This window comes from Siphateles boraxobius, unplaced genomic scaffold (assembly GCF_051911475.1).
Source record: "Siphateles boraxobius isolate OS27281-9 unplaced genomic scaffold, OSU_SipBor_1 35, whole genome shotgun sequence".
Taxonomy (NCBI): domain Eukaryota; kingdom Metazoa; phylum Chordata; class Actinopteri; order Cypriniformes; family Leuciscidae; genus Siphateles; species Siphateles boraxobius.
The window spans coordinates 16,511,293-16,525,773 of NW_027508975.1; the positions used below are offsets into that span (position 1 = coordinate 16,511,293).

The following is a 14,481-nucleotide window of genomic DNA, read 5'->3' on the forward strand; positions in this document are numbered from 1 at the left end:
ATTATCTGTTTAGATGCAGGGCAACCTATCTTAGGTTACCCGAAGCAAACAAATAATTGTTCTGATAAACGCCACTGAGCAGCTCTGTGGACTTAAGCATCCAAAGCCCGGACAGGGCATAACAGATTTAAGATTTTCCTGATCTGGGGTATTAAAGGTGGAGGACAGAAGGCCTGGAGCACAAATGACCGCACATTTAGTAGGGACCTAGAAATACAACCCGATCTGGGGTGAAGAAATACTACCACCAACCAGGTGCAAATCCAAGTACGTGCAGGCCTCAGCCTCATGTACCACGGAGAAGACGAAATTAGGGATCTCTCCTCAGAGATAGCCCAGCAAAGAAACATTCATTACAGAAATCAAGTACTGTACCAAAAAGGGCAGAAACGAGATTCAGAAGGCGTTCTCTGCACCAGGCAGAGAACAGCATATTAGTCTTCTCGTGGAGGGAGCTCTAGACTGGAGTATGGTCTCCACGACCTCGGTCGAGAAACCTGAATCTATGAGCTGGGCCCCCTCAGAGGCCGAGCCCACAGTATCCACAACTCCAGAGCTCCCAGGAGCAAAGATATCGGGAAAAGCGTATAGGTGTAGTGGCAACCACACCTATTACATTACATCCAGTCCAAGCGGAGCTGGATGCGTGAGGGAGAAACACAAGGGCAATGCATTGTACAAGCGATGCGAAAGGTCGACTTGTAGTTTGACCGAAGTTCTCCCTAAGAAGCTCCACCACCTCGGGGTGAAGTCTCCATTCCCCGGGCCACAGCCCCTGCCTCAACAGGATATCTGCTCTGATATACGAGACCATCAGTGTGTTGTCCGGACCCTTCGCCGACCAACCACTCATGATTGCCCCCGACTTGTGAGGGAAACATCCGTCGATAGCATTATGCGTCGACAAGAAGCCCCCAACACTGGGCCTGGGCGAGGAACCAAGGTTCTTCCACATGACCGAGGCACGAAGGCATAGCCGCGTGACCTTGATCATGCGAAAACGGATTTCCCCTCGGAGAAAACCCCTTGGTCCCGAGCCACCACTGCAGGGGTCTCATGTACAGAAGGCCAAAAGTAACTACGTTGGACGCAACTGCCATGAGCCCCAGCCAAAGACCGTTCACCGAGCGGCCACTCATGACCGCCCCCCATCCTGTGAGGGAAGCATCCGTCGATAGCGTGACGCGTCGACAAGAAGCACCCAGCACCGGGCCCTGGGCGAGGAACCAAGGTTTCTTCCACATGACCGAGGCACGAAGGCATAGCCGCGTGACCTTGATCATGCGAAAAACGGATTTCCCCTCGGAGAAAACCCCTTGGTCCCGAGCCACCACTGCAGGGGTCTCATGTACAGAAGGCCAAAAGTAACTACGTTAGACGCAACTACCATGAGCCCCAACAGTCTCAGAGACTGTTTGCAGTGAGTGACTGACCTAGTTTTACATTCTTTACAGCTGTGAGAATCGCAGAAATACGTGCAGGAGACAGACGTGCTTGCATTGTTGTCGAATCCCATAATACACCTAGAAAGTGGTCCTCAAGCTGGGAGGAGTACACTCTTTTGGTGTTGAGCCGCAACCCCAACCTCCTTATGTGGGACAGAACGACATCTCGATGTTGAACTGCCAAAAGCTCGGACTGAGCTAAAAATCAACCAATCGTCGATATAATTTAATACGCGAATGCCCTGGAATCTCAGAGGAGCCAGAGCTGCATCCACGCATATTGTAAAAGGTGTGGGGTGATAACCTAGGCCGAATGGAAGAACCCGATACTGGTATGCTTCGCCCCTGAAAGCAAACCTCAGGAACCTCCTGTGATGAGGATGGATAGATAAGTAAGCGTCCTAACTCTATTGTGACAAACCAGTCCTCGGACTGAATCTGTGACACAATCATATTTAGCGTAAGCATAATATGCTGTTTAATTGACGCAGGTCTAGAGTAGGACGCAACCCCTCATCCTCTTTCGGAACAATGAAGTAATGGCAGTAAAACCCTGACTGTCTGCCGGGAGGAGGAACCCCTTCTACAGCTCCTTTTGCAGAAGTGTCAGTACTTCCTGCTCCATAACCAAAGCCTGCTCGGGGTCCACCACAGTGGGGAGGACCCCTAGAAATCTGGGCGGACAAGAACCGAATTCTGAACCCTTTTCTATAGTGTGCAGGACCCACCGAGAAATATGTGGCAGTAGTTTCCACGCTGCCAGAAATTCTACTAGGGGAACCAGTCTCTCAAGACTGGCCTCTGGATTTGGTTGAACAGTCAGTACGGTGCCCTGAAGCGGCGAACCGGCAGGGAACAACCGAACTGACCGTTCTACGACCCTCCTCGGAGGATCGTATGGGGACGCTGACACCTCGGTGCCCTGAACGGCGAACCGGCAGGGAAACCGAACTGGCAGCGCTGCGACCCACCTCAGAGAGTCGCACCCCAGAGGGCGCCGAGGAGAAACGATTTCTCAAAACCGTCCCTGCCCCGGAGGAGCCCTCAGAAGCTTTATTAGAGATGACAGTCCTCAGATCTTGCCTCCCTTTAAATAACTTAGTTCCAATGACCCTCCTCGGAGGATCATTGGAAAAAGCAGGCACCTCGGCACCCTGAAACGGCGAACCGGCAGGGAAACCGAACTGACTGCTCTACGACCCCCCTCGGAGGATCGTTTGGGGACACTGACACCTTGGTGTCCTGAACGGCGAACCGGCAGGAAAACCGAACTGGCAGCGCTGCGACCCTCCTCAGAGAGTCGCACCCCAGAGGGCGCCGAGGAGAAACGATTTTCTCAAAAACCATCCCTACCCCGGAGGGGACCATCCTTTAGAAGCCTGATAGCCTCGGCATCAGGGCTTCCTATTGTCCAAGCTTTTTTAGAGATAAAATAGCCCTCAGATCTTGCATATCTCTAACTGGCTAGACTGCTACCGCCACCCAAGTCCCCTTTGATTGTGGAGGAGCCCAAATGGCGATGCTCGCTGTGCTGCGAGGAGCTTAGTAGACTGAGACTGCTCCGCCCAGCAGTCTCAGGAACATAGATTGGTGAGGAAGAAACCTCTGGAACGCCGCTGAACGGTTTATTCTTAGTTTCTTGAAAGCGGAGCATCCAGAAGAACAGACATAATTTTATCTTATTTTTCTTTACTTTTAAATCAGAAAAACGTGTATATATATATATATATATATATATATATATATATATATATATATATATATATATATATATATATATATATATATATCAGTCCGTGGCCACCAGCAGGAAAACAACCGAACTGGCCGTGTGCGACCCTCCTCAGAGAGTCGCCACCCAGAGGACGCTGAGGAGAAACGATTTCTCGAAACCGTCCCTCCCCAGTATAGTTTATCTGTTTTTGCACGACGCAATTCTCGAATAGCGTCAGTGCTGACAACCTCACATTCATCCATGTCTTTATAATTTACCCACCAGCGTTGCCTAAAAATTTTTTTATTTAGATGGCTGGTGGGTAACGTCGGGGTTAAAAATTATGACGCCGACTCGGGAGAGAGAAAGCTAGCAAGCATCTCTTTAACCCGAGGCACTGTCATACCATGATACTTAATACCCATAGCATTACTATAGTTAGACGTAGGGCATTAAACACATAAAATAGAAACCGACTTATTCCACGATCTTGACACCTCAGTGTGGTGTGGAGATAGGGAAAAACGGCAGTCCCCGACGAGGAGGCTGAGATACAGAGTTTTTCTGTTTTTAGATTTATTTCATCTAATAAACTCCTTATTTTCACTCTCATAAAGTTCAGCTGGCCAGAAAATATTTAACTAGCAACAACACTAGATAAACCTCCTTTTAAAGCTCCTCTTTATTCAACAGAGTTATGAGCTGACTTATTTATTCATTTATTGAAAACTCAAACATCTGCCTTTTCTTAATATCTTTATTTGTTTTGTTCTCTTTTTCTAAACAAAACACTAACGATACCAATTCCTCGGAACTGGAAATCACCAGCACTGGATCTGGCAGGTGAAAGCTGAGATAGGGCAGAGTCCGTCCCAACCCCCGCTGTCAGATCCGTTTGCGAACCCCAAAATGCGAGTCGCCGCCGTGCATCGGCAACAGCGGGACCCGTGCGGGGAGCGCGAACCGAACCGTCCTCCTCGAAGAACGCCCGGCGGGAGCGGAGCGTCCTCACGGACAGTTTCTCGCAATGCTCACAGTCAGCCCCCTCGAGAACTGACTGTGGCTTGCTCCACTCCCAAATAGTAACAAAAAGCTGATGTGTGTGTCCCCACCCGTGATATAACGTGGGCAGGGAACAACACAAAAGCTGCTTGCTCTCTTTTGCCATAATATATATATATATTGCAACTTGACAGACAACAATAAATATGACAAGGACAGAATACACAGATCGCTTGCTGAAGGCAACAGAAGCTGTCGCGGTCTGTTTTCTGGTGTGCTTTATAGCTTCCTGGTCTATGACGTCACCGCCTATGACGTCTCGCTCTTCCATTGGACTGATTATACACGTGCTTCACGACGCAATCACGCAGAGCGTTCCCACCGCGTCTCAACGCAGCTCGAGTTCCCTTGAAAGGGAACCCTGGTTCCCTGAGGAGGGAACGAGACGCTGCGTGGAGAGACTGTGAGAACGCCTCGACGTGATTGCATCATGAAGCACTTATGAAATCAGTCCAATGGCGTGACTGAACGTCATGTGTAGGGATGGGAATTGATAAGAATTTAACGATTCCGATTCCATTATCGATATTGCTTATCGATTCGATTATCGATTCTCATTGGGTGAGGGAATAAGTACAAATTTGTTTGTTTGTATTAACTTATTGAACTTATAGCTTAACTTATTTGTTTGTTAATTGTTATTAACTCGCTGACACAGCACACAGTATTAGGGGTGTTAACCTACACTGGTCTCACGGTTCGGTTCGATTATGATTATCATGTCATCGATTCAGTTCAATTCGATATCTCAATGCATTACAGGCACTGCATCCTCAAATTTCAATTTTACTTCAAAAGTGATGTGTGCGTGCGTGTGCGTGTTTACCTGTTCGTGAAGTCGCAGTGACAGAAACAGTGACATTCCAGTTTAAGTTTCATGGGACTAAAGTCTGTTCATGGTGTGTGTGTGGCCAAATGTTTCTGCATATTGGAGGTAGTTCCCCCCCTTTGACGAAATGGAAATTTTACAAGTGTTGCAAGTGACCGTATTGTTACGAGGTGCCGTCATACTCTCATTGAGTATGTGCACGAGTTTGAGTGTGTGTGTGTGTGCTCGCGTCTCATATGAGTATGTGCCTGGAGAGTTCCGTGCATCTCGTGTGTGTAGAGTTTGCGTGTATGTGCGTGAGCGACTTTAGGTGTTTCCTTCATATGTATTTGTTCGAGCATTCAGCAGCATGTATGTTTGACTACTGAGTATACGTGTATGCAAGTTTTTCATATATGTGTGAGTGAATGAAGTTTGATTTAAGCCCTAGACGGCGCCTCATATTGTCGTCTTTTCGCGTAAAATATAACCAAACTTTAGAGTTCTTCTGGCTCGATGCCACGTTTTGGTTCAGGAATTGGTTCACTGGGCACTGGTTCTGAAGAAGAACCGGTTCTCGATTCCCATCCCTATTCATGTAACATCATCGACTACTAGGAAACTATAAAATATACCTGGAACAAACAGTCACTATCTTCTGATAGGCTGAACCTGTGCCCCTGGAGTGGAGCCAAGGTCAAGGTCAAAAACCTCACTAATGTGTGCGGCGAGGCAACATCCTGCCACATCACAAACATATTGGAGGGAACTCCTGACGAATAATGTTTTAGAAGCAGCCATACTCCTAGTCTCTTGGTCACAGTGCCACGAAGGAACTTTACTAGAGGGTGTATCCCCAAGGATACACCACTTAAAGGGATGTGGTAAGCAGCTAAGGCCGCCATGTACACCTTTAATGTGGAGGGGGATAGACCTGCGGAGAAACTCTCCTTCAGGAACTCCAGCAATGCAACCACTGGGCAGATAACTGGGTCCGGCTGGTGCTCTCCGCACCAGGAAGTGAAAAATATCCACTTCAAAGTGTAGAGTTTCCTTGTGGAGGAACAACAACCTCAGTTGAGAGACCTGAACTTATGAGCTGGGCCCGAGGCCAAGCCCAAAGTTTCCACAATTCTGGCCGGGGGTGAAGGATCAACCCGCTCGCCTGAGAGAAAAGGTCCCCCCTAAGCGGAATCTCCAGAGGAGAGCCATACTCAGGTTCCAAAACGGGGCTATTAACAGAAAACGGTCCCCGTCCCAGCGAACGCTCTCCTGAACTCCTGGGAGCAGAGCTATCGAGGGAAATGAACCCAGAGGAGCTGGCTGACTGAGTGAGAAACACAGAGCACAGTGTGTCGTGTCTTAAGATGCGAACAGGTCTACTTCTACTCGATCAAAGTTTTTCATAGGAGCTCCACCACCTCGGGGTGGAGTCTCCATTCCCCAGGCCTCGGCCCCTGCTTTGACAGGATGTCTGCTCCCTGATTTAAAAACCCCGGGATGTAAATTGCCTTTAAAGAGAGCAAATTCCCTTTGTTATTAGCATTACGCAACGAAAAGAAGCACCCAACACTGGGCCTCACCTTGGGCGAGGAACCAAAGTTTCTTCCACATGACTAAGGCACGTAGGCATCACCGCGTGACCTTGATCATACGAAACAGATTTCCCCTCGGAGGCCCCTTCTGCACCACCACTGCAGGGGCCTCATGTACAGGAGGCAAAACATTATTACGTTATTACGCAGCTGCCATGAGACCCAACAGTCTCTGAAACTGTTTCACAGTGAGTGACTGGCCTAGCCAAGCTTTCTCATGTGAGACAGAACGACATCTCAAAGTCGAAATCACCACCTGCTAGGATTGAGCTATGATAAACCTAGGCCGAATGGAAGAACCTGATATTGGTACACTTCGCCCCCGAAAGCGAATCTCCAGGACTTCCTGCTCGGGGTCCACCACTGTAGGGAGGACCCATAGAAATCTGGGCGGAAGAAAACCACTGAATTCTGTAACCCTTTTCTATAATGAGCAGGACCCAACAAGATATATTTCACATGAGCTTCCACGCTGCCAGGAAATCCACTAAGGGGACCAGTCTCTCGACCAGTGGCTTCCCAGAGGGCGCCAAGGAGAAATGGGCACTGTATTTTGATGAGTTGGAAACCGTTTCATCCCGAAGGGGACTGCCCTCAGAAGTCTGATGGCCTCAGCGTCAGGACTTCCTCTTAGTCGAAGCCTTCTTGGAGATAACGACTGTCCTCAGATCTGTCTTATCCCAAGACGACTACGGCTGAGACTACTAAAGGAACCAGCCTCTTGAGACTGGCCTCTGGTATTGGTCGAACAGCCATTTCGGTGCCCTGTAACGGCGAACCAGCAGGGAACAACCGAACTGACTGTTCTACGACCCTCCTCTGAGGATCGCTGGAAAATGCTGGCACCTTGGCGCCCTGAAGCGGCGAACCGGCAAGGAACAACTGAACTGACTGCTTAACGACCCTCCTCGGAGGATCGTTCAGGAACGCTGACACCTCGGTGCCCTGGAACGGCGAACCGGCAGGGAACAACCGATCTGGCAGCGCTGCGACACTCCTCAGAGAGTCGCTTCCCAGAAGGCGCTGAGGAGAAACGGGCACCGTATTTTGATGAGGTGGGAACCGCTTCTCTCCATAGGGGACTGCCATCAGCATCAGGACTTCTTCTTAGTTGAAGTCTTCTTCTAGATAACGACTGTCCTCAGATCTGTCTCATCCCATGACGACTACGGCTGAGATTACTAAAGGAACCAGCCTCTCGAGACTTGTCTCTGGTATAGCTTGAGAAGCCAGTCCAGCGTCCTGAAACGGATGACCGGCAAGAAACTGTCACGAACGCACACACAAAAGGTTACTACACACAGATACTAACAAGGTGACGGGAAACAGCTGTGTGCAATAATCAATGAGTGACAAACAGGATGATGGGAAATGTAGTGTAAGTTAAGAACACCTTGGTGGAAGAGGACCTCTAGTGGAAACCCAGGGAACCCAAACCAGACACTGTTACTGAAACAACCGAACTGACCCCTCTTAAACCCTCCTTCTGCGATTCAGACACTGAGACTAGAACTCGCTGTAGGGCACCGAAGGAAGATGGGCACCATATAATGAGGTGTTATCCATTTCTCAAAAATAGAATATAACCAAATTTCAATCAGAAAAGTAAACACGGTCTGATGAAAAGCTGAATAGTATATTAATACAGACATCTAGCTCCTCAAAGATAAGATGAGTATATATTTTATTTTCTCAAAAATTAAAAGCAGCCAAATTTCAACCAGACAAGTAAACACATTCTGGATTAAAAAGCTGAAAATTATATTAATACAGACATCTTGCTCCTAAAATATAAGATGAGTACATGTTTTATTTTCTCAAAATTAAATGCAGCCAAATTTCAACCAGACAAGTAAACATGGATGAAAAAGCTGAAAATTATATTGATACAGACATCTAACTCCTCAAAGGGATAGTTCACCCAAAAATGAAAATTCTGTCAGTATTTACTCACCCTCATGTTGTTCCAACCTCGTAACACCTTCGTTCATCTTCGGAACATGAATTAAGATATTTTTTATTGTTTTTTTTGCGCACAAAAAGTATTCTCATCGCTTGATAAACTTAAGATTGAGCCATTGTAGTCACTTGGACTATTTTAACGATATCTTTAATAACTTTTCGGGGCTGGCAAGTTTCAATCTCTTAGAAGCCTATGGAGGAGTGATCCAGCTCTCAGATTTCATCAAAAATATCTTAATTCGTGTTCCGAAGATGAACGAAGGTCTTACGATGAGAGTGAGTAAATACTGACAGAATTTTCATTTTTGGGTGAACTAACCCTTTAAAGATAAGATGAGTACATTTTTAATTTTCTCAAAAATTAAATGCAGCCAAATATCAACCAGACAAGTAGAAACGGTCAAGGTGAAAGGCTGAATATAGTGTATAAATATAGACTTAAAATCCGAAAAGTATTTAACATTTCATTTTGTCAAAATTAAATGCAGCCAGAAACAAGCAGACAAGAATACATGGTCTGAATGACAGGCTGAATATTCATATTATAATCTCAAACAAAAAGAACCATAGCCTAAATACATAATAGTATGCAAACACTAGTTTGCACACAATCATAAGAGAAAGAGAGAAAGGGAATTCCCATCTGCTCAGTTACTTGCATATATAAATACATTGCGGACCCATTATCTACACGTTACCTCTGCAAATGCGAGATGAGCCACTAGATTCTTATTGCAGAGATGCAGACAAATAATCTACACGCTGCCTCTGCAAACGCACAATCTGAGCCATTAGATTCTTATTACAGATATGTAGACTAGGGGTGGCACGGTAGATGAAAAAACATCCGAACCGTTCGGTTCGCTTGTCTCGGTTCGGTGCGTGTGTGCGTCGCATGGCTCGACGCATGCGCAATGTAACTTCGTGCCCGTGACCTCAGACAGTGTGTTGACTTGAACCGGCGCTGCACAGACCAATCGATGAATAACATCAAAGTACCGCGAGAGCAACGGCTCCGTATGCTTTTCAATCACTCTCGCTGTACTTTGATGTCATACACCGATCAGAAAGATCGGATACCGATCGGATAAGGAAGGCTAATCAGAGTTGGAGGATGCGCCAGCGTCGTACAAGTCCGGTGTGTGGGAACATTTTGGATTTCATGTTACCTATGATATTTAAATATATACAGTGACACCAGATAAGAACTCCAGTCATATGTTTCCAAATACTGCACTTAAATTTCTAGTGAAAAAAATGTATCCTCACTCTCAGGGAATAGAAGCATTGTTAATACTGTTTTTGTGTTGAGGTTGAACTTATGTGTCACTTTATGGTTATGCCATTGCTATTGTTATAGCCTCATTATAGGCAATTATGTGTAACATATTTTGACTTATTTAAAAGATAGTGCTTTAAGAGTTCCTCTCTTTTTGTTTTAAAAGATAAACATTTTGTAAGAGCTACACTGAAGTTGACAGTTTGATAAATGCAAGTTAATTTTAATCTTTGTGTGCTAACAATGCACATAAGAGATTGCAATACACATTCTCCTTTTTTGCCAAATAAACAAAAGCATTTCATCAATGTCTTCTCTCTTGCTGTATCAAAATGTCACCTAGCTTTCCTCAGAGATGGTCTCAAAATGTGCTTAAAGTCAAATCAAATTCAGTTTGTGCATGATTACATGATATACATTTTTTTTTAATACTGTATCCTGAATTGTGGATAATTAAGCTATAGCCTATATCATATGCTGAAGTACATTTCTGGAGTGTTAAAGATTAAAAGAAAAAATAACAACGAGAACCGTACAGAAACGAAAACCGTGACCCTAAAACCGTGATACGAACCGAACCGTGGGTTTTGTCAACCATGCCACCCCTAATGTAGACCCATAATCTAAACGCTGTACAATCTCTGGCACACGCGAGATCCGAGATCGAGTTACAGAATCTTTATTGCATACCCGTAATGTACGCGCTGCCTCTGCAAATGCGAGATCTGAGCCAAAGAATCTTTATTGACTTTCTTCCCTCGAGAAGAAAGCCAACAGGAGCAGAGCTAAAATTCTCTATAGTGCATATGTTACACGTTGGGAATATGAATGAACACTGTCAGCCCCCATGCACTACAGCTGACCGTGCATGCTCCACTCCCAAACCAACAACACATAAATCGTGCATGTCCCCACTCGTAATGAAGCGAGGGCAGGGAGGAACACACAATCCAAAAAGCTGTTTGCTCGCCATTATACTCCTGTCTAGATATATATTTATGCTTGTGGGACAGTGACAGTTTCACACAGAGCAATTGCTGAAGACACAGAAGCTACTGACTGTTTGTTCCAGGTATGCTTTATAGTTTCCTGGTCGATGACATCACATTACGTTCCGTCACGCTATTGGACTGACTTCATAAGTGCTTCATGACAAAATCACGCAGAGGCATTCCTACAGCGTCTCGACGCAGCTCGAGTTCCCTTGAAAGGGAACCCTTAATGACCCTAAATGACTTACTGACTGATGGACTCCTCCCCACCCCCCAATATTTACAATTCTTTTGTACATTGAGTGTACAATTTGCCAATATTGTGAGAATATAGCATTCTCAAATCACAGATTTGTGGCCTGACTGTTATTGTACAATCATTTACAAATCATGAGCTATTGTAGGTGATCTCAAAGGGATAGTCCATCCAAAAACAAAACTCTGCCATCATTTACTCACTATCATGTCCCTCTAAACCCGCTTGACTTTCTTCTATTGAACACAAAAGGAGATATTAGATAGAATGTCTAAGCTGGAAAACTGCTATACAGCTCCTTTTGTGTTCAGGTTTGCAGTGATATGAAGGTGAGTAAATTATGAATTTTAATTTTTTTGGTGAACTATTTCTTTAAACACAGAAAGAAACTTAAATTATTCACAAAAACATTTTCGATTAAAGCAGCATTTTATCAAATATTTTGGGATTCCTTGGTGTAACCCCACAAGGTGAATGTGATTTCACCAAGTAAAACATCCTTGATTATCCTGGAACAACATTCCAATCAAACAATCAGATTTGAGTTTAGGCTTATAGCAGTGGTTAGTGGATTCTACGCCATTATTATTCACAATTTTAGGGATAAGTTATGGGTAGGGTTAGGTTCAGAGGGAAAGATAGGGTTAGCACTATGTTTTTAGACAGGAATGTTGTTCCAGGATCAACAAAAGATGTTGATCCAGGAACATGTCTTACTTGGCATAATCATCGCGACCAGTCTTACAAAATGCAAAGAGTAAGCGGGACAGAGAGAAAACACATTTCTTTGGTTCTTGCCACATGATGTTGCTATGCTTGTCTGAACAGGTGGAACCCTTTCAGTGGAATCACTGAGCTGGTTAGTAATGTTCTTCAGCCCCAGTCAAAGTCCCACAGTGAGGAGGAGCCAAAGCCGTAAGTACAGTGCAGGGGCTTCAATTCTTGCAGCTAAAAGTAGCTAGTTCCCTTGTCCTGTGCTAAAAATCCTTTACATAATTTGGTGTTCCCGGGCAAAAATGACTGGGCTTTTAAAATCTTTGCTTGTAAATCTCTCATTATGCTATCACCAAATATTGGACTCAATCTTTGTGTCAGCTTGTTTCTTTCAATTACAGATGTATTTTTGGAACTGATTGATCGTAGGCCACATTGATCTGAGTTTATAAACCTCAGTTTGTTTGTTTGAGGTTAATAAACTTGTGTAAACTTTTTTCACTCAAACTTATTCACTTTTTCACTCTTTTTTTCACTTGTGAGGTAAATAAGCTCAGCTCAATCCGGCCTATGATCAGTCTGTTCCAAATACAAAACCTGTGCTGATTTAAAGAAAACAAGTTGATGACCCGATTTGGTAACACTTCAGTTTAGGGTCCAATTCTCACTATTAACTAGTTGCTTATTGGCATGCATATTACTAGGTTATTGGCTGTTTATTAGTACTTATAAAGCACATATTAATGCCTTATTCAACATAACTATATTCTACATCCTTTAATCCTACCCAATACGTAAACTTAACAACTACCTTACTAACTATTAATAAACTCTAAGTTTAAGGAGTTTATTGAGGCAAAAGTCATAGTTAATAGTTAGTTAATATTGAGAATTGTACCCTAATCTAAAGTATGACCAAAGATGGAATCCAATGGCAATAAGAGATTTATAAGCAATTTTTTGGTCACTTTCTTTAGATTATGCTCCAATTCTCACTGGTATCTAATTATTAACTACAACTTTTGCCTCAATAAACTCCTAATTACTGATTTATTATAGTTAGTAAGGTAGTTGTTAAGTTTAGGTGTTGGGTAAGATTAAGGGATTTAAAGTATGGTCATACAGAATAAGGCATTAATATGTGCTTTATAAGTACTAATAAATAGCCAATATCCTAGTGATATGCATGCTAATAAGTAACTAGTTAATGGTGAGAATTGGACTCTAAACTAAAGTGTTACCCAATTTTTTGTAAGTCAGTCATTTTGACCTAGAACACCACAAGTCCAAATCCAAAAGTTGCTATGCCTTGTGTGAGCATAGTCAGTAAGTTTTTGTCGAAACTATGCGAATTATGCGATAAAAAGATTTTTTAGGAAAAAGAACATCCTCTCTGATTGGGTCTTAACTAGTATTTCAGGAAAAAGGAAAATCGTTCTCTGGGTCAAAATGAACACAACATGGTTTAATCCAAGTGGGTCAAGCAGAACTGGTGTGATGATCTATGGCAGGTGTGTCCAACCCTGCTCCTGCCGATGGACTATCCTGCACAGTTCATCTCCAACCCTAATCAAACTCACCTGAAGCAACCAATTAAGGTCTTCAGGATCTGAAGCAACCAATTAAGGTCTTCAGGATCACTTGAAAAATAAAGGCAGGTGTGTTTAATTAGGGTTGGAGATAAAATGTGCAGGACAGTCGATCGGTAGGAGCAGGGTTGGGCACCCCTGGTCTAGGGGTTTACCCCCTGAATAGTTTGTCACTACTAAAGACAGTAAAGAAATGCTCTGGGTTCAAAAGTACTTAAATCATGTGGAAGTTACCATGTGCACAAACAAATAAAACCCTGCTAACAGTGCGATACTTTTTTTTTTTTTTTTGGACAGACCGTTTCATCAGACTACCAAATTGTATGTCAACACAACATGTTCAATTCATTAGCCATGCATGACCGATGACAGGGATATTCATGTACTCTTGCAGAGAGACAATGTCAGATAGTTTCAGAGTGGACACATTATCGATTTTCCCGGGCTCAAACTGAATATCATGATTTGTAGTGCATGTACAGTAAAACCCGTCCCCGTCATACTTCACTGTTCCATGTGACTTAAAAACAATGGAAAATACCCCCTGGATCAATAATCATCTGATGAGTAAGTGTTTTCTCTGGATAAATTATTGATTGAGTCTGTCTGCATTAGATTTGGATCTTGTCAAACTGGAACACTCTCTTCTCATCTTACGAGTCTTGTTAAAGTATTAGATGCATCCTGTCAATGGTTACTGTCTTTTTTTCAATATGGTTTGAATGATGAATGTAGGAGGAATTAAACTAGAGTTTAAAGCCTATTAGGTGTATTAATGCAATTACTACTGAATAAACAACGCAATAAGAGTCATGTTTACACCGTCAGTGCTCTCTTAAACCCAAAGCACCACACTAATCATGTGCCAAACAATTAAGGTTTTAAACACTAACAAGTGATCGACTTACTTAAAAAAAGTGAGGAAACCCGTTAGAAAAAAACTTCATGCATAATTGAAAAAATTAAGCTATATGAACTTGACAATTCCACATAACTTAGTTCTTTCAGTTATGCATGAAGTTTATTTAAAAAAGTGAGGGGGCCCATTGCCTTAAAATTATTAAG

The 14,481-nt window shown here is 43.8% G+C and overlaps 1 protein-coding gene across 39 annotated transcripts in view; it reads left to right on the top strand.

Annotated features, from left to right (window-relative positions):
• Positions 1-14,481, top strand: part of rims2b (regulating synaptic membrane exocytosis 2b) — a 240,779-nt gene that overhangs the window by 24,023 nt on the left and 202,275 nt on the right. For all 39 annotated transcript variants that reach the window (XM_077196592.1, XM_077196603.1, XM_077196620.1 and 36 more), the window contains exon 3: positions 11,942-12,028. In XM_077196592.1, the coding sequence (XP_077052707.1) occupies positions 11,942-12,028 (87 nt within the window). The remainder of the gene's footprint in view (positions 1-11,941; positions 12,029-14,481) is intronic.